This window comes from Trachemys scripta, chromosome 11, assembly GCF_013100865.1.
Source record: "Trachemys scripta elegans isolate TJP31775 chromosome 11, CAS_Tse_1.0, whole genome shotgun sequence".
Classification (NCBI taxonomy): Eukaryota; Metazoa; Chordata; order Testudines; family Emydidae; genus Trachemys; species Trachemys scripta.
The window spans coordinates 18,831,443-18,849,943 of NC_048308.1; the positions used below are offsets into that span (position 1 = coordinate 18,831,443).

The window sequence follows — 18,501 nt, forward strand, 5'->3', positions numbered from 1 at the left end:
TATCTTTAACCTCCACTCCATCCTCAGTGTTTAGCGGTCCCACTTCTTTCTTTGTTTTCTTCTTATTTATATGGCTACAGAACCTCTTACTATTGGTTTTAATTCCCTTTGCAAGGTCCAACTCTACATGGCTTTTGGCCTTTTTCACTTTATCTCTACATGTTCTGACCTGAATAAGGTAGCTTTCCTTGCTAATCCCTGCCATCTTCCACTCCTTGTAGGCTTTCTGCTTTTTCTTAATCACCTCTCTGAGATGCTTGCTCATCCAGCTTGGTCTACAACTCCTGCCTATGAATTTTTTCCCTTTTCTTGGGATGCAGGCTTCTGATAGTTTCTGCAACTTTGACTTGAAGTAATTCTAGGCCTCTTCCGCCTTTAGAGCCACAAGTTCTTCAGTCCAATCCACTTCCCCAACTAATTTCCTTAATTCTTTAAAGTTAGCTCTTTTGAAATCAAAAACCCTAGTCCCAGATCTCTATTTGTTTATCCTTCCATCTAGTTTGAACTGAATTAGCTCATGATCACTCGAACCAAGGTTGTCCCCTACAACCATTTCTTTTATGAGGTCCTCACTACTCACCAAAACCAAATCTAAAATGGCATCTCCTCTTGTTGGTTCTTCAACTACTTGGTGAAGGAATCCATCAGCTATCACATCCAAGAAAATCTGAGCCCTATTATTATTACTAGCACTTGTCCTCCAGTCTATATCTGGGAAGTTAAAGTCTCCCATGATCACACAATTCCCATTATTGTTTACTTCATTAAAAACATTAAAGAGGTCTCTATCCATATCCGAATCAGATCCCGGTGGTCTGTAGCACACCCCAAGCACTATCTCAGGGGAGGCTCTAGTAGCTTTCTTTCCCAATGTGATTTTTGTCTAGACAGACTCTGTCTTATCCATTCCATCACTTCTTATTTCTTTACAGTCTACCTCATCATTGATATACATTGCTATTCCACCACCTTTTATTCTAAATGAATGTTAGTAACTACCAAAGGGATCAACCTGGCAAACTAGAAACTGAAATCTTCCATTTACCTCCTGATGAGGTACAATAGATGCAGTGTAATCTTCCAAATATGCCCCGGCTAATGTGTTCCAAGCTGCACTTTTTGTGGGGTTGGGGGAAGAAGCCCCCTCTAGGTCTGAGTGTTTCTATGACCATTCAGCCTTTGGCCTTTCTGATCAGAATGCCAACAAAGGCGCCAAATGAGCTAACTGTGGTCGTAATATTGTAGGGTGGACATCTGCTCACTATGATAGTTACTGAATTAAGATCTCTGATAGCCGTTTTCCACAGGCAACCATAAAGCTATGAAATATTTATTTTGAATTGAATTTTGGACTCAATTCAAATGTGACTTAAAGGTGACAGTCTCAGTATCCCATTATCCATCCCCAATACTATAGCAAGTTTTCACTAATATGGTTCAATGCAAGCTAGTTAAGATAAGATCATGATAGAACTTTTCTGGCAGAGCCAGTAATTTTTATTGGGCAATTTTTCTAGTATCTAAATAGACAATGAAGAAGCATTCTAAGAGATTGCAGACTCAGTTGTCTGTAGTCAGCAGCTTTCTCCAATCCTGTGTACTTCAATTTATTTTCCATGCAGTCGATCAATATCTTACAATGTATAACCTATTATCAATGCAGAGTGTGATTGGATGAATCTGGTTTTCTCTGTGATGCCAGTGTATGATTACATATTGGCACGGATGAAAATAACAACAAAATGACAGGCCAAAGTACTATGTCTATTATGGTACAAAAATACATTTCCACTCACCGCCAGCCTTTCCACCTACGGTAACTGGGAGATATGCAGTAGTGAAAAGATTGAGGTTTTTTTTTTTTTATAGGAGCAGGTAAGAGAATGAGGGGCTGATACACCCTACACTGTTCCAGTTTTATGCTGCTGTTAACTTTATTAATTTCAAACTAGAGTAACATAGTGGTGAATCAAGCCCTGAGAATATAGATTTTTCTTCTTCTTTTCTATCTGGGGACGATTGGGATCTAAATGGCAGGGATCAGATCTCAGAGAATGAACATTTAACCCCCACCCCACTCTGAACATGCTACTTTTGAACTATGCCTCCTGGGGATTTCCTCTACACTGGAAGTCCCCAGACACTCAGTTAAGCCAACTTTCCAGCTACTTTGTACTGGAGCAGCATGTAAGAGCCAGAGAGGAAGTCCAAAACTGACCCACAACATTTGACCTAAGGTCCATCATGACAGTGCTAAGAAGACACAGAACATTCAGATTTTCCTTCTGATGTGAACTGCAATTGCCACCCAAATATTGCACCTCTGTAGTCAAAAAGAAGAAAATCATACCCATTCTCAAAGTAATAAAGGGGCTATAGGAGCCTGTGAACACAATTGGTCTCAGATACAAGGAAAGGGAGCAGAGATACTCCAGTGCTGCCAAAATCCAGGGAAAGAAATTGACACTGAGAACCAGAAGAAAACAAGTCTAACGCATTTGTTGTCTTCTGGGTTTCCAGTCTTTCTTCTGTGCCTTAGCAGGCTTTCAAAAGCAGGCCAAGTCCAAGGCCAGATTAAGGCCAAACTGAGCCATAGATGCATCAAAACATAGGGGTCCAGTGTAGACCCTACCCCCTCTTCTCCCAAAACATCAGCAGCATGGACTCCCTTCCCTCATTTCCCCCGAGGGGAGGCAGCAGTGGATCCTTCTCCCACATAAATAAGCCCTTTGTTTTCAGTTTAAACCGATTTTTACCAAAAATTCCTGTTTTTATTTTTTTACAAAAGTTAGTTTTACAAAAAGTAGTATTCATTTTTTTTCCAATTTTCACCCTACTTTTGTATCATTCAAATATATAAAAATCACTTGTTTTATTAGGAAGATACAGTACATTGCATGAGATATATGTATTATGATAATGCATTAGTCTGTCTGTCTATATGCAAAGCTGCCTGTTGCAGTAAGTCTATGTATAAAGTCTAGAAGATACACACAATAAACAACAGGCACGCATGCGAGCTCTGAAGTGAATGTGCATCTGAACATAGTGATAAATCTCATGCCCACCAGCTATATATTTCAATCTGTTAGGAGATAATGGTCTAAAGATCTGACACACTAAAATTGGAAGAAAATGAAAATCTGTATCAGAATATGTTTCAGAACACAAGGAAGTATTCAAAAATTCAAAAACAAAACAAAACAAAAAACAAAAAACAAGCCAGGAGAAAAGAATGAAGTTGAATATATGTGCTGCAAATGGTGTGGCCCAATTATTAAATGTAAATATTTATAGGCTAATAGTTTTACGTCTAGAACAGTGAACTGTTTATTCAAATGAAAAGTTTTATTTGGGGATTAGAGATATATTGTTAAACTCAGAGGTGGCATTGTGCTTTGAGTTCTGTTTTAGTTCTGCAGAAAACTACATTGATGAATGGAATTCAAAGCATTAATCTGCTGGATACTTCCCCCCCATCTTTCTGTCCACCAAAATAAACCCCAATATTTACCCAGCAAAATTATTACTAATTTTTTTAAATGATTTTCACCTGTTTTTGTTGTTGTGGTAATAAATCGATAAATTCCTGGGAAAAATTAAATAACATAAAAACTGAAAATGAAAGCGGCAGGGTTGGCAGCAGGCTCCCCAGCATAGCAGCTGGAGTGTGTCTGCTTAGCAGGTGGGCGGGTGGGCCTGGCGCACTGCACTCTTCCCCTCCTGCCACACATATAGTCCTCTTTTGGGATGGTATTGCTAAGGGTAGCACAGAACAATGGGTCTTGGAGTTAACACCTTATTGAGAGCCACAGAGCAGTTCACACCTCTCCGAGCTATTGCTCAAGGCTACCTGCAGACTTGGTTATTGCTGATTTGTTTACATCTGGGTCTCATTTCCAAGCTTTTCTTCACACAATGAGAGCTAGAAATGTTTGTTTCTTTTTTTAAAAAAAGCATACATTCTGATGTAATCACATGACGCCAAGATCTGGAGCATAACGCATGGTCCTATAGTGCCTATGCCTTAATCTAGCTCTCACTATGTCCTTAGACCCAACTAAATACATAAACGTGATGAAGCACTACTCTTCAGCTTAAGATCAAATCCTTCCTCTCGTAAGAATTCTCTGGCTGTGACATTCGCTGGCAATGCGGCATATTATTGCACCTTTGCATCCTGTTAGCATACAACTGTTTCACAATTCAGTTGATAATTTAAGAATTCACCTTATTATTAATGCAATTTAATACATTTACGGTTTGTATATCTTTAGAGCCATTCACATTTCGCAATACATTCTGTGAAGCACATTTCTCATTCAGAAAAATGTCATCAGAGAAACGCTTTTCTGACATATTATATTGTGTGGCTCATCATTTAAAATTTGAAATACCTACAAACACATACATCTCATTTAAAATGTCAAGAGAGAGCAGAAAAATTATGTTGGTCTAAGGAGTCTTGTTACCAAAGTATAAGGGATCATTCTGTTTATCTCTCTCCCTCTCTGCATTCATACTTTTTTTTAAATTTGCCCAGTGAGAGAGGAACACTGTGATCACATATCTGGAAGAAGAGGAGAAAGCAAGAGAGAAATTTCACAATATTCTGAAAAAGAGTGATCTTATCTTTCCATTTCCCCTGGTCCCAACCTGCCCCCTAACTGGGGAACCTTTCTACTATCATTTGTTTCCATAACAACAGTGTGGTGAAAACTCCCTTCCTCTCATCTATGAACACCTCCTACAACCATCTGTGCACATACCCTTGACTCTCCCATCCCTGCTGTCAAATTCTTCAGAATTGTACCCCATCTAGACAAGTGTCTAGATTGCTTTCTCAGTTGCTGTAGCCTCTTGCTGTCTTCCCATAAAAAGCAACAAGTCCCAATTCCCCTATCTGGGAACCCTCAATCCCTCCCTCCAAAAAAACCTCCCCACTAATCAACGTATGATCTTGAGCCCCCAAGCCCTAACAAGCACCCAATTTCAGGTTAAATGAGAAACGAGCACATCCTCAATTAAGTTTGGGATGTGAATGTAAGTTTAGATAATAGCTTCCATTTGGGGATTCAGATTCTCTTTCTACTCTTAATGTCAAAGGTGGAAAGTTAAACACTGTGCAATAAAAAAGGAACTTTTTGCGCTAATTTAAAGCATAATTAGCATGAGCTGCTTCTTTTTTAATCAATCACCACTTTTAAAAATATGAAAATAGAGAGGTATTAATATTAGCCTTATTTTAAAAATAAACCTTTACATTGTCTTTTAAAATGAGTTTGGTCTCATGCTTGTAACTGTTCTCCCACATCATAAAATGGATTTTGGATGAACTGGCATTCTGGGCCTAAGTGGTGCCTTGGGATGGAATTTACAAGTGGTAAAAGAGATGCAGTGGCAGACATATGAGTGGAAGCCTGCCCACACTATGCCTCATTGAAATCAATGTTATCAGTCCATCACTTCTGTGATCATTAAGTTCACTCACTAATTTATTTACAACAAAATAAAAGAGTGGACATCTGGTTCACTTTCCCTAGAGGAAAGCTTATCCTCATAGAAAAGTTTCTGTTACCTTAGATGGTGATGTTGATGTAAGGCTGCCTCTGTTAATTCTCTTCCCCAGTGCCCTATATGGAATCATGAACAATAATGAATATTCTAAGGCACCGACATTCTCCAACTGCTTTCTTTTTACAACAGTTCCATTCTCCATTTTAGCATTTAGGTGTTTTGTTTGTTAAATGTGGCCACATCTCTCAGAACATCTGCAGCGGTACATACACAATTCTACAAAACCATGCAGAACTTTGCAATGCAAATTTGTTTTGTGCATATGAAATAGAAAATTGCACAGCTCTGCCACAAAGGATTTGCAAAGGAAAAACTGGGATCTCCAGCCAGCTCTGACGTTGGTATCTGCAAAATGATCTGTGTATTCAGAGTACACCATGCTCTCAAATTTAAAAAATGAATCTGCTTCATCTAGGCTTGTATTTCTCCCCTTCTCCAGGTCCATTTTCTGTGAACATTTAAGTGATTGAATTTTATTCACAAACGTTTAAAAAGAAATATTGCAAGCTTGAATGCTCACAGTCCTGAATAGTAAATTTTAAACTCTCACTCAAGTATTTGTATTAGAATTGCTTTATTTTATAAGGAAGGGGGGACTACTGGACATAACACTGAGATAGAATCATGTTGTGGAGCAGGCAGAAATGGAGAGCTTAGAGAGGCATGTGTGGTAAACATTTAGGTAAGTGAAGGGATACAGTAGGCAGGGGAGGCTCTATGTTTTTTGCCGCCCCAAGCACGGCACTCAGGCGGCCGTCAGATTCGGTGGCGTTTCTGCGGGTGATCTGCCGGTCCCGTGCCTTCGGCGTACCCACCGCCGAATTGCCGCCAAAGCCGCAGGACTAGCAGACCTCCCGCAGGCATGCTGCTGATGGTTTCCTGACTGCCGCCCTCACAGTGACCAGCAGGCCGCCCCGCATGGCTTGTCGCCCCAGGCACACACTTGCTGTGCTGGTGCCTGGAGCCGCCCCTGACAGTAGGCAGCTCAAAACTCTGGATATCGTGGAATCGCCAGTGCTAATTATTTAAATACCTTCCAGTACAGACAAGAGGTGAAATCCTGTCTCCGCTAAAGTCAACATGGGTATGTCTACATGGCCTGTGCAAGCCAGCCTCCTAATCTGGGTCGACAGATTTGGATTAGAGAGGTTTGTGCTAGCGCAATGAAAATATCCGTGCAGATGGCCCTTTGAAGTTGCAGCTCAGGCTTTGAAGTCTAGGGAGGGAAGTGGGCAACTTCAAAGTGCTATCTACACAGTTGACAGCTATTTCTAGAACATTAGTGCAACCCCCTGTCTATCAACCCAGACTGAGAGTCTTGCTTCCATGGACTGTGTAGACAGACCTCATGAGTTTTGCTATTCTGCGATTTCAGCAGAGACAGGATTTCACCCACGGTTCACCCCAGAGACCTAGCAGAGAGGCAACTAAATGAGCCAACAATTTCCTGACTGGACCTTTCTTAACAGGATCACATATATGAGACAATAGCTTGTGAGGACAGAAAATTATAGGCCCATCCATGGTGTGGAGAGCCAGAAGAAGGTTATCTTTGTAGCATTCAGGGTCATGTAAAATCCATTGCATGGGTTCTCTGTCTCTTGGGGCATTTTTTTAGGAGGGTGGGGGACAGAAATGCTCCCTTTCCACTGCTTTTGGACCTACTGTACCCACACAAACAGACACAATATTTGGGCCACAGTTAGGGCCCTTTGTTTTTGGTTTTTATTTTTATTTTTTCCCAGGGATTTATTAGTGTTTATTACTGCAACAACAAAAACAGGTGAAAATCAGTGGAAAAAACTATTAATAATTTTTCTGGGTAAATATCTGAGTTTATTTTGGTGGATGGAAGAACAGGGAAAAAAGGTATTCAGTAGGGTAATGCTTTGATGAACAGAATTCAATGTGGTTTGCTGCAGAACTAAAACAGAACTCAAAACATGCCACCTCTGAGTTTGAGAAAACAATATATCTCTAATCCCCAAATAAAACTTTTCAGTTTACTGAAAACTCAACAGTTTACTATTGTAGACTTGGAACTATTAGCCTATAAATATTTACATTTAATAATGGGGCCATACCATTTGCAGCACGTACACTTCGCCCTCTTCTACTGTTTTTGTTTTTTTTCCCTTTTTTTTAAACTTTTGACTACTTCCATGTGTTCTGATACAGATTTTCATTTTCTCTCGATTTTGGTGTGTCAGATCTTTAAACCGTTATCTGCTAGCAGCTTGAAATGTGTACATGGTGGGTGTGAGATTCATCAGTACATTCAGATGCGCACATGCTTCAGAGTTTGTGTGCCTGCCTATTTGTTGTGTTTATTGTCTAGATTTATACATAGCCTTACTTCAACAGGCAGTTTTGCATATACACACAGACCAATGTATTATCGTAATACATATATCTCATGCAATGTTTTGTATTTCCACTTTCTACTTAGTAATTTATTCAGAGTATGTATTAATACCTGGGGGAGCAAACAACTGTGCATATCTCTCTATCAGTGTTATAGAGGGCGAACACCTTATGAGTTTGCCCTGCATAAACTTTATGCAGGGTAAAACGGATTTATTTGGGTTTAGACCCCATTGGGAGTTGGGCGTCTGAGTGCTAAAGACTAGCACACTTCTGTGAGCTGTTTTCAGGTAAACTTGCAGCTTTGGGACAAGTGATTCAGACCCTGGGTCTGTGTTCGAGCATACAGGAGAGTCTGGCTCAGCAAGACAGGGTGCTGGAGTCCTGAGCTGGCAGGGAAAACAGGAGCAGAGGTAGTCTTGGCACATCAGGTGGCAGCTCCCAAGGGGGTTTCTGTGATCCAACCCGTCACAGGACCTTTGGGTTTTTGCAGCTTACCCTCCATCCAAATGTCTCCATTAATTTGCCAAAGGAGTTATATTGACCAGAACTGGTCGAAAAATTTTGACTAAAGTTTTTTTTCCAACAAAACCAAGGGTTTTAAAGAAATGGCCTGGAGGTTCCGTCACTCACCTAGGTTGACCTAGGGCGGGAGACCTAGGTTCAAGTTTCTACCTGGCCTGACCACCCAAAAGTGCGCTATCTGCTAAGCTATAGCATTAGTCTCTCCCTCTGGTCCCCTGAGTAGTTAATTATTCATCTCCAACAGTGCGGACTGCCTGTAGGTTAGGGCCCTTACCTGAGATGTGGGAGACCCATGTTCAAGTTCCTGCTCTGAATTAGGATGAGCAAAGATTCAAATGTGGGCCTCCCAGACTCCAGGACCATGTCCCTAACCTCAGGCTGTTATAGAGTGAGGGTCTCGCGTAGACATTTCCCCCACACACACACAAAAAACGTCTAAAGATTTCATTTTCAATCCACATTGGAATGAAAACAGATTTTGAAACCTCAGTATTTTTGGTGAAAAGGAATAGTCATTTTCTGGCCAGCCCTAATTTTGAGAGCAATGTGCTGTCTCCTCCCCCTGGAATAATTGCTCAGCAGAGTCTGGTACAGTAAGGCTGCTCAGCAAATGTACTAATGCTATTTCTAGAACTTATATCTGAAGAAAATTGGGATGGAGGCTGAAGACTTAATCATTGCAAAGTGAGTAATGCTGAAATCTTGGGTTATTTTATAAGAGAAAGGTTATGCTACAAGGAGACAATCTCTTTACTCATGTTATATTAATGGCCTTATTTATCTCCCATAATGCACAGTCCAGTATATTTATAGGATTTTCAATGGGACTCTTTGACATTTTAATCCATTTATTGATGCACTTAAATAAAATAAGATCTAAGAATGTGAGAGCTTAAGTCACTTAAGGCAAACATATCAATGAAGATACTGAATGAAGGTTGGAGAAATTTTTTTGCAACTATTTGATATGAGAGGGAATGGAATTTAATTCTCACTAATCCCTTCAACACTCAAGGAGTCTCAAAACAATACCTTAGAAATAGTCACCTTATTTCTAACCACTTCATTATGAAAAAGACAATACAGAGCAAAAAATATGCAACAGAAAGCACAATTCTGGGACTCAGGGAACATAGTAATGCAGACAAATTAGGGGCCAGATGCTGCCCTAATTTATACCCATTTCACACTAGTGTTGCTTCCTTTACTTCCTTGGAGTTACTCCCATTTATGCCTGCATAAGATAGAGAAGGGTAAGGCTCTATGAGTTAAACTCTACTGAGGTAGACAAAATTATGAATGGAACAGGAAGAAAGATTTTATACTAATTATTTATGTAGTGCCATTAATATTACTTTGCATCTGATCTATTTTCCCGTGCATCATATTTGTTCGAGTTTGATAGTTAACTCTTCAGAGCAAAGACCTTGTCATTCTGTGTTTGGCAAACAAGATGCAGAGGGAGTGTCAAGGAGGAAGTCAACACACAAAAAACTTTGCAGAAGAAGTGGGCCTTAAAGACATATAATTTGGTTTATTCCTTTATTTAAGACTCAGAAGTTTTATTTTTTAAAAAATGTCTAAGTTTTCAGCCACAGGTTGGGTTTTACAGATCAAATTTCTGATGAAAATCCATATAGGAAATCTTAAAAGCTTTCTTCCCGTTATAATTCCAGACAGAGAGATATAGATATGTTTCTCAAACCAAACCTCTGAACCCTACAATGCGTGTCATTTACCACATATTTTAGTCTGGTTGGATATGTAACTTTTCCCCTTTCCTCAAATAGCTCTACTGGTTTCCTTCCTGGTTTATTTCAAGATCCAGTTTAAAGATGTATTCTTTGATTTCAAAACTCTCCTTGGATGTGCTCCAGCCACTCTGAGAGACCTTCTCTTTCTCTGCTCCTTTGTTATTTAGCCTTCTCTATATGTACCTTACTATTGTTGGGACAAGAGTCTTTTCTTCAGGAGTTCTTGGAACAGCTTGTCCCGTATCTCTCTGTTTCATCAGCACTTCACCACATTTCAAATCTCAACATATAATGTCTGTGTCCTGGCCTCTGCTATTATTATTTAACTCTCTAATTGTATTACTTTAGCTCCAATGTAAAGAACATCAGGATAGTGTTTCCATGAGAGACTGTATAAAAAACAAAACTGTATTTTGTATTCTGGAGTTAGCAATATATTCTACTTCTTCTTGATATCATGAGTGTCTGAAATATTAATAAAAATGGCACTCTTATCTGATGCCTCATGGGCCTTCAAACTCTTTCTCTAGGCTTAGACAGGTTGATCTATATTCTTAGTGGCTTAGATCAACCCGGATCCTGTCTGCAGTGTCCCTGTCTATTTCCATACAGACTGCCTCAGAACTTTAATAGCAGGGTATAGAGGAAATTCATAATGTTTCTTCAAAGGAAAAAGGGTTTAAATTTGAATATTTTACCGAAGTTCTCCTTTCACTTAATTCAAGTAGTAAATGGCCTAAAATTACAATTAGTGTTTTGAGTGGTAAATACATAAAAATGAGTTACTTTACATATGAAAGCCCAGAAATTATCTGAACTGTGTCTTGTTGAAGACTAATAATGTTTGTCTTTTAATATCACATGAGCACGTCTAAATGCCCTCAGTGAGATCTTTCCTTTATATAATTTCACAAAATTTCACAATCACTTTCAATTGAATAAGTCTGGACAACCATCTTTAAAAAAGAACATTTTAGATAATAGCTTTTCTGAGTACATACTGAAACTTTTATGGAGTTTTTAGCTAGAATTAGTTGGTAACAGGCCAACCAAATGAAGCACAAGACATTTTTACTTATGGACAGTGTTAGCATATTAACTCTTAGCAACAGCTTACCAATTTGCTGTACCGAAATAAATACTACAGATTCCAGATCCAAACCTGGTGCCAGACAACCCTAAATTCCATTTGAGAAAGATATAAATAACTGTTAACATTAGTGCTGAATTTGAAGTTTGCCATATATCTAAATAGCCGCTTTTCCCAAATGCAAGGATTTTTCAAACAGGGACATGTAGCTGTAATTCACTATTATATTAAACATACATTTTATTGTAGAAGCTACTCCTGCCTTTAGAAATCTACTGACAGCATCCCTGACATTGACATATTATATTCTGAGATCATCCTTTTAAGAAAGTGTTTATATTTTTCTTCTTGAAAGGGAATAATAAGTTGGGCAAGAAAGAGCATCTTCCAGGTACACTTCAAATAGTAGTTGTATTACATTTAATCCTTTCTCTTCTTAGGCTCTGGGATGATATCAAGGATTTTATTATTTTCAACGCTGCAGGAATTTCCATGGTGAAACAAGTTGGGGCCTCTTGGAGATTTGATACCAAAATGACAAGCAAATGGGAGCCAAGTTAAATCTCTCTGGTTCTGTTTTTAGATAAATGTAAGTGGAGAGAAAAAAATTGATCAGGCATAATGGGGACTTTCTGCCTTTCCTTTGAAGCATTATGTATTGGTCACTGCTGAAGGAAGGACCTCAAACTTAGTGAACCAATAGTTGGATTTGGTGTTTCAAATCTTAGGTTTCTAAGACCATACAAATAAATACAGTAATTCAGTAAATAGAACCTCTTAGTCAGATGATTACTCTTAAATAATCTAGATTCTAAGTGATTTGTCAGCAGTCACACTATAGACCAGTCACACTATAGACCAGTAGGCTCGGAGGATGTTTCCCAGTGAGAGCTTCTGAGAGTCTCCTACACCCTCACTTTATCCTAAAAAAATCCCCTATACTCTAATAATTGAAATTCTCCTCATAATTTATATGTATAAATCTCCTTTCATCCACAAAGATCCAATAGTGTTTTGTAAGCTGCATACAGTAATCATATCGCTATTAAAATATAGTAAATCTGTCTACAGAAATGTACCGATTTATTCCAGATTCTGATGCATTTATCTGCATTGATTATTATGTCACTCCATGAGTAGATCCACTGAAGTGAATGGAGCTACTCTTGTGAATAACTGCTCACCAGTGCGAGTGGGCATTCACAGCCTGGCCCTTAGTAACTTTGGCTAAGGGTAGTAGGGCAAACCCGTGTCCTAATGAAAAATGCCTTGTGATAATGATAACACACAGCAGACAGGACATAGATTTTTAGGATTTCATTCTAAAAATCTCACTCACAGTAAGCTGCATGGAAGCCAATGTAAACCTTGGAAGTCAAGGCCTAATTTGCCCCTGCTAACGTACTGTGGTTCCAGAGAATCTAGGTATTTCACATTAAGCCCTACCCATCTGTGACAGGGTCGGTTGCTCACCGCTGTGGCGCCTCCTCCTGGCCGCTTCGGGGAATTAGTTTCGTGCCAGTAGAGCGCCCTCTTTGGGTAGTGTTCCGCCTGTCGTCTCGCCTCTGTGGGGTGCACGGACTTGCGTTGCTCCCGACGTCGGCGTCCTCTTCCGGAGCACTGCCCTTCGACAGTGTCCCTCTGTCCAATCACACCCCCTTCCGGGGGGGGGGGGTGTTAAACAACAGTCCCACACCCTCAAGTCCGATCCTCGCAGTCCAGGACCTGGTGTGGTTCTGACCGGCCGCTCCCTGCGGCCTGTGGCTGTGCGCGGGGTAGCACAGCAAACAAAGGGGGGGGGGGGACTCAGGCCTGCCCACTACTCTGAGTCCCGGTCCAGAGGCCCTCGTGTGACAGTCTCACTGTCCTCCTACTCCTTACTCCTCTAACTATCCCTCTGGACCGCTTCCCCAACAGCCCTTCACTACGCTAGGCCTCCTCCTCCCAGGCCTGCCGCCTAGCAGGCTATGGAGTAGGGCCTTCTCCCACTCTCTCAGGCTGGCCTGCACTGCGCTGTCCGTGGTGCTGGCCTCCCAGCTCTGGAGACAGACCTTCCCCTCTGAAGGCCTGGGACAGACCGACTGCTCCTGCTCTGGGCAGCCTTTTATATGGCTAAGCCGGGCCCTGATTGGCTGGCTCCAATCTGTCTTCTTATTGGCTCCCAGTAAGCCCTCTCTTGATTGGCCGCGCGTCTGCCGCAGCCCAGTCTCTCTAGGTGTGGGGTAATCGCCCCACCACACCATCTTTATAATGTTTATACCTTCTTTCTCTTTCACAATTCCTGTGCTGCTCTTCTTCTTTAATAGCAAAACTCCTGTTTGACTTCAATAGGGCCCAATATAAATTATCTGTAATTTTAAGTGTCTTTAACAAAACTGCAACTCTACCATATTTATGAAAACAGGAACTGCTCCCTTTAAAAAGCTGCACGATATTACTATTATATGCTTAAAGGGGCTTGCAAATGTAAAAAGGGAAATAATCTGGCTCTCAGTTCTGTCACTGTAACAAACTACGGGGCCTCTGCCCTCTATAGATTATTTGTTTGGAGACTGGGTTGTTATTATTACCTCTTAAAAGAATCATGATGGCACTGTGATTGCTTAAGCAAAAAAATGGCATGGTCTTGGTAGGAAAGGAATGTAATCTATACTTGATGTTCTGATTGAATGTAAATATTATTCATGGCATATAGCTTTGTCCTTTCCCTGGTGGTTTTATGACTTGGGCTTCATTGGTCTCCTATTGCTGAGTTACATCATTTGCAAAATATATCATCTGGACTGGAAGCACTTAACTGATAGAGTATATGGATAGGCAAAGCTGGAAACGATTTTTCTTTTAAATTATCTAAACATATTCTTCCCACTGTGTCTACTTTAGGGTGTTCTATCTGGGTCATAGAATATACTATAGAAACTTCCTTTGATACTCTTCTGGAAATAGCTAGTATTTTAGTGAGTATTACTAAGAAAGAGAAAAATGGAAACACTATCAGATCTTTCCCTTTCCTAACAACTGAATAGGAGACGGGTTTTAGCTGCAAGTAGATATGCACAGATCCACACACTGATAGTGCAGAGTTGCCATCCACCCCAGCAATTCCAGAATCATCTTGATACTGTTGAGGTTATCCTGCATCCCACATTGAATGCTGTGGGAGTCCTTCAAAATCATTTCCATTAAATGCCATCCTATTGTCACGTTTTTGATGCAATGTTACAATGCTTCTGTTACCATGTTGTCCCATTCCCTTATGATGTCTCAACACAATCCAAAAGATTGCGGTGCATACATTTGTCCTGTGGGTTGAATTTAGCAAAATGGCAAACCCTAAGCATAATGTGCAAAGGGTCTAAAGGATGCTGCATGGCACGGGCAGCTAGGGACTTCAGCATTCTAATCCCCGTTTTCTCACTCATTATGCTGTATGATTTTGAGCAGGTCACTAAACCACAGTGACACCATTTCCCCCAGTGTATAAGGGGAATAAGTGCAGATAGATGAGGGCTGCTGTGACTCTGACTGATTAAACCAGACTAAACAAACACCGGTAACATCTGACCAGCACTGTTATTGCAACATGCAGTACCAATAGCGCCACCACTACCTCCCATTAGGACACGTCAGTTGTCCTATTTGTGAAGCCAAGAATGCCACTAATATGACCTGTGATACTGTATGTTTTCATTGAATATGTCCCGCTCTCCCAACCAAAGGACTGATAGATATTTTATCCAAAGCAGAAAGCAGTGACTAGCAGCAGTGAAATCTGAATGGGACTAATGCCTTAGGCTTTCCTTTTTACACACTGCCAGCAAAAAAACAGGAATATTGATACTACTACTCAGTAAAAATCCTAGGCTACCAATTTGTTTGTTTATTTTGGGGTAAATAGGGGCTTGTTTTGTTTTTTGCCTAAAAACAGAAAACAGAGATTCCTTTTTTATAAAAAGCAATAAACTTTGCCAAGTCTGGGCATGACTGTATATAAATGATATAAATCAAGAATTACTCTCTTGAAATCTAGTAGGTGTAAACTACATATAAAACTAAAGGTGTAAACCCTTATAAAAATGGGCACGTGAGAGCAGATTTAGGCTTGTATTCAGCTCAGAAACTGATCTGTGGCATTGAGGAATTAACTGTAATTTGAGTGTATCAGTAGATTAACTCTTACCACATATCAGTGGTCAGTAAATGGCATTTGGTATTTATAAATCACAATGGAAAGACATGAATGTGTGTCTTCTCATCAGAGACTGTTTTAAGACACAATTTTTTGAACTAGCATCTTTTCGCCTCAGCTAATGTACAAAGGCATTTTAGTAAAGATGGGCAATTTTGCAATTTTTTATCAAAACATACTTATCCCTTAATCCTTAAATCATGACAATTGAATATAATACAAGTCAAAACCGTCCAGCAAAAGATGAAAATGGGTATTAGCAAAAAAGAGCTTTAGATTAAAATTTCTGGCACTGGAAACAACTGGTACAAAATCTCAATACCTCCTCAAGCACTTTAGCAACTTGGAGAGGATTTTGTATGTTTTGTTGAATTATAGCACTAGTTACAAGGAAGAGAAGCTGCTATTCAAATGGGGATTTCATAATAATCATAATCCATAAATGTACACAAATGTAATTGAAAGCTTTTGTATCTTTTCAACATCAAGTACTGTACGGTACATCTGCTTAAACCACAGAGCGTTTGTGCAAGAAAGTTAAGCTTTGTATTCCAGATATACATTAAGACACAAATACAAACCAATTGTTTGAGGTCTGTTATCCTCAGCTGAGCTGCTGTAGCTATTTCCTTTTTTTTTCTATATACTAAAGCAAACTGCTTTCTTTTTACCTTGAAATATACATGTTTGTAGAGCTATTCAAAGGCGCTTGGGTTGAAAATAAAATCTAGATAAATGATACAACAAAAATACAAAGAAATGAAGTAGTGGTTCATGTGGTCTGCAAAGGCAAACATATTTACCCTATCCAACACACACGAGAAATACACACAACTCTGTGAAATCCCTGGAATTATGAACAAATGGTTAAGCACTCAGAGCTCTCACGGAATTCAGTGGGAGTTGAGAGTAGCATGATCTTTGAAAAATCAGGCCACTTTGACATAAGTACCTACTTCAGGCGCACACATGTGCAATGAAAAAGGCTAGAACTGTAGGTCAACATTTTAAAAGATATTCTGACCACTAAAATGGAAAGGAACAAGCAAGTGGGCTCCTCTTCTGGAGCAGGAGGCTGAGGAGAGAAGTAAAGCATCGCTCACAAATGGTTTACATAAAATGGGGCAGTTTAAAGTTTGGACGTATCCAAAGAATGATCTCGCAACCTCTTCTCCCCGCCCCCCCGAAAAATACTCAGGCTGATCCTATTTACTACAGAATCCTGAAGATTTTTTTCCCCAGGATTATTCACTCTCTGACATAAAAATTGCTTTTAAAAGAAGCCTTTTAGTTTTATAATTAATCTTCCTTGGAGCTGTGAATCGCATGCATGAATCACAATAAACTGTACGTCCTCGATAAGTTTTCATTTTAGAAGACACACAACTTCTTCAATTAGTAATTCTATAAGTACAATGCAAGAAGCGTATCTGATTTACCCTATCAATATCTTGTACCAATATCAATACAATACCTAGACTGTAGAATGTATGTCCTATTCAATGGCATTTGAATGACCTTAAGGGTATAGACTATGTATCTTAACATTTCATTAGCACAGCAAGGTGCAGCTCTGTAACAATAAAGGCTTAGTTTATTTATATGCGCAAGTATTTATTTTTTTGCTCATCTGCATTCAGAAACTCATCAACTTATAGAACAATCAATACCTGACTTTGTGACTCTGACAAACTTAGTAACATACCGCCATACTTACATACTCGTTGCTAGAAAAGAGGAAAGATGTTTGGTTTTGTTCTTGTTTCCTGTAAATTCAGAAAACTGGCTAAAACCAATATGCAGTTCAAAGTGGTTGGATGATGCCTACACTAATTGGCAAATTTGCTTCCTCCTTGACAATGTTCACAAAAATATCACACAAAGCATGCCCATTGATTTGTAACAAAAATGGTAGTGGTTTCCCAGAATGAGGCTTGATGGATGGCTTGAAAATCAGGAGAGTCCAATTTGAAGACTTAACACAGTTTAAAAAAATCCTCAATGAAACATGAGTTCTTTAAACTCATTCTGGGCAGGAAGCAATACAAAAGGAAAAACTATCCTGACTGTTCTTAGAGATTAGAGAGGATTTTGTAAAGTTCATTAAGATTGGAAAGCAAGAGCTGGTGATGGATGGTTGGTGGGTTGAACCCCTTGCGAGATCACATGCACCATTGTCTCCTCCTGTTTGAGGTTAGGGTCCATCTTTGCTTCCATCACCTCTTCAAATGACCCACCCTCCAAGATCAATTGAGTTTCAAAACTCCCCAAGGAAGGAAACTGTTCAGCTTATGGAACACACAATTGAAAGGTTGTTTGGACATGTTAATTATTGTTTGTCCTCGGCTATTGATACAGTTGCTTTTACACGCCTCCTTGCTTATCAGCTCCCTTACAGGTCACCTTGGCATATGCATGTCTTGTAACCAATGAAGCAGGAAGGAAGGAGGGTAGGGTGCTATTGGCACAAATCATGTGCTGCTCTGACTGATAATAGCACAAATGTTATGCTTGCGGCACTGCATTAGAAATGAAGGTGGGGTGATTCTTCTTTACCATGGCACCCATGAAGTCCTTCACCACAAAACTGTTCCTGTCACAGACAGCCTGGTGAGTCTGGGTTATCTCCACTCAGACAGAGTCAAGTATTTCTGACTGTGAGACTTTTCTAGCTACTCTGCCAATTATTGTTCAAAAGTTTTGATTGATTGAGCATTATATGTAAAAAAGAGATACAGTATATCCTAGTATTACACCACCACAGCATGCATTTTCTCATAACCTTGCCCCCTCCCCAAATTTTTTAAATACCCAAAGATAAAAAGTACCTGCACTAGGAGTTGGTGTACAGAATCGTCCATTTCCAAGAAAGCCTGATGGACACCGACCACAAATGTACCCAATATCAGGAGGTTTACGATCAACACATAAGACTCCAGGGAAGCATGGCCTATTGGCACAAGTAGTAATAGGTCGTACAGCAGCTCTGCCACCTAAAAGTG

At 39.8% G+C, this 18,501-nt stretch overlaps 1 protein-coding gene across 1 annotated transcript in view; it reads right to left on the reverse strand.

Annotated features, from left to right (window-relative positions):
- LOC117885140 (von Willebrand factor D and EGF domain-containing protein-like) overlaps positions 1-18,501 on the reverse strand; it is a 263,371-nt gene that overhangs the window by 61,387 nt on the left and 183,483 nt on the right. The window contains exon 21 of the mRNA XM_034786325.1: positions 18,328-18,492. Within this exon, the coding sequence (XP_034642216.1) occupies positions 18,328-18,492 (165 nt within the window). The remainder of the gene's footprint in view (positions 1-18,327; positions 18,493-18,501) is intronic.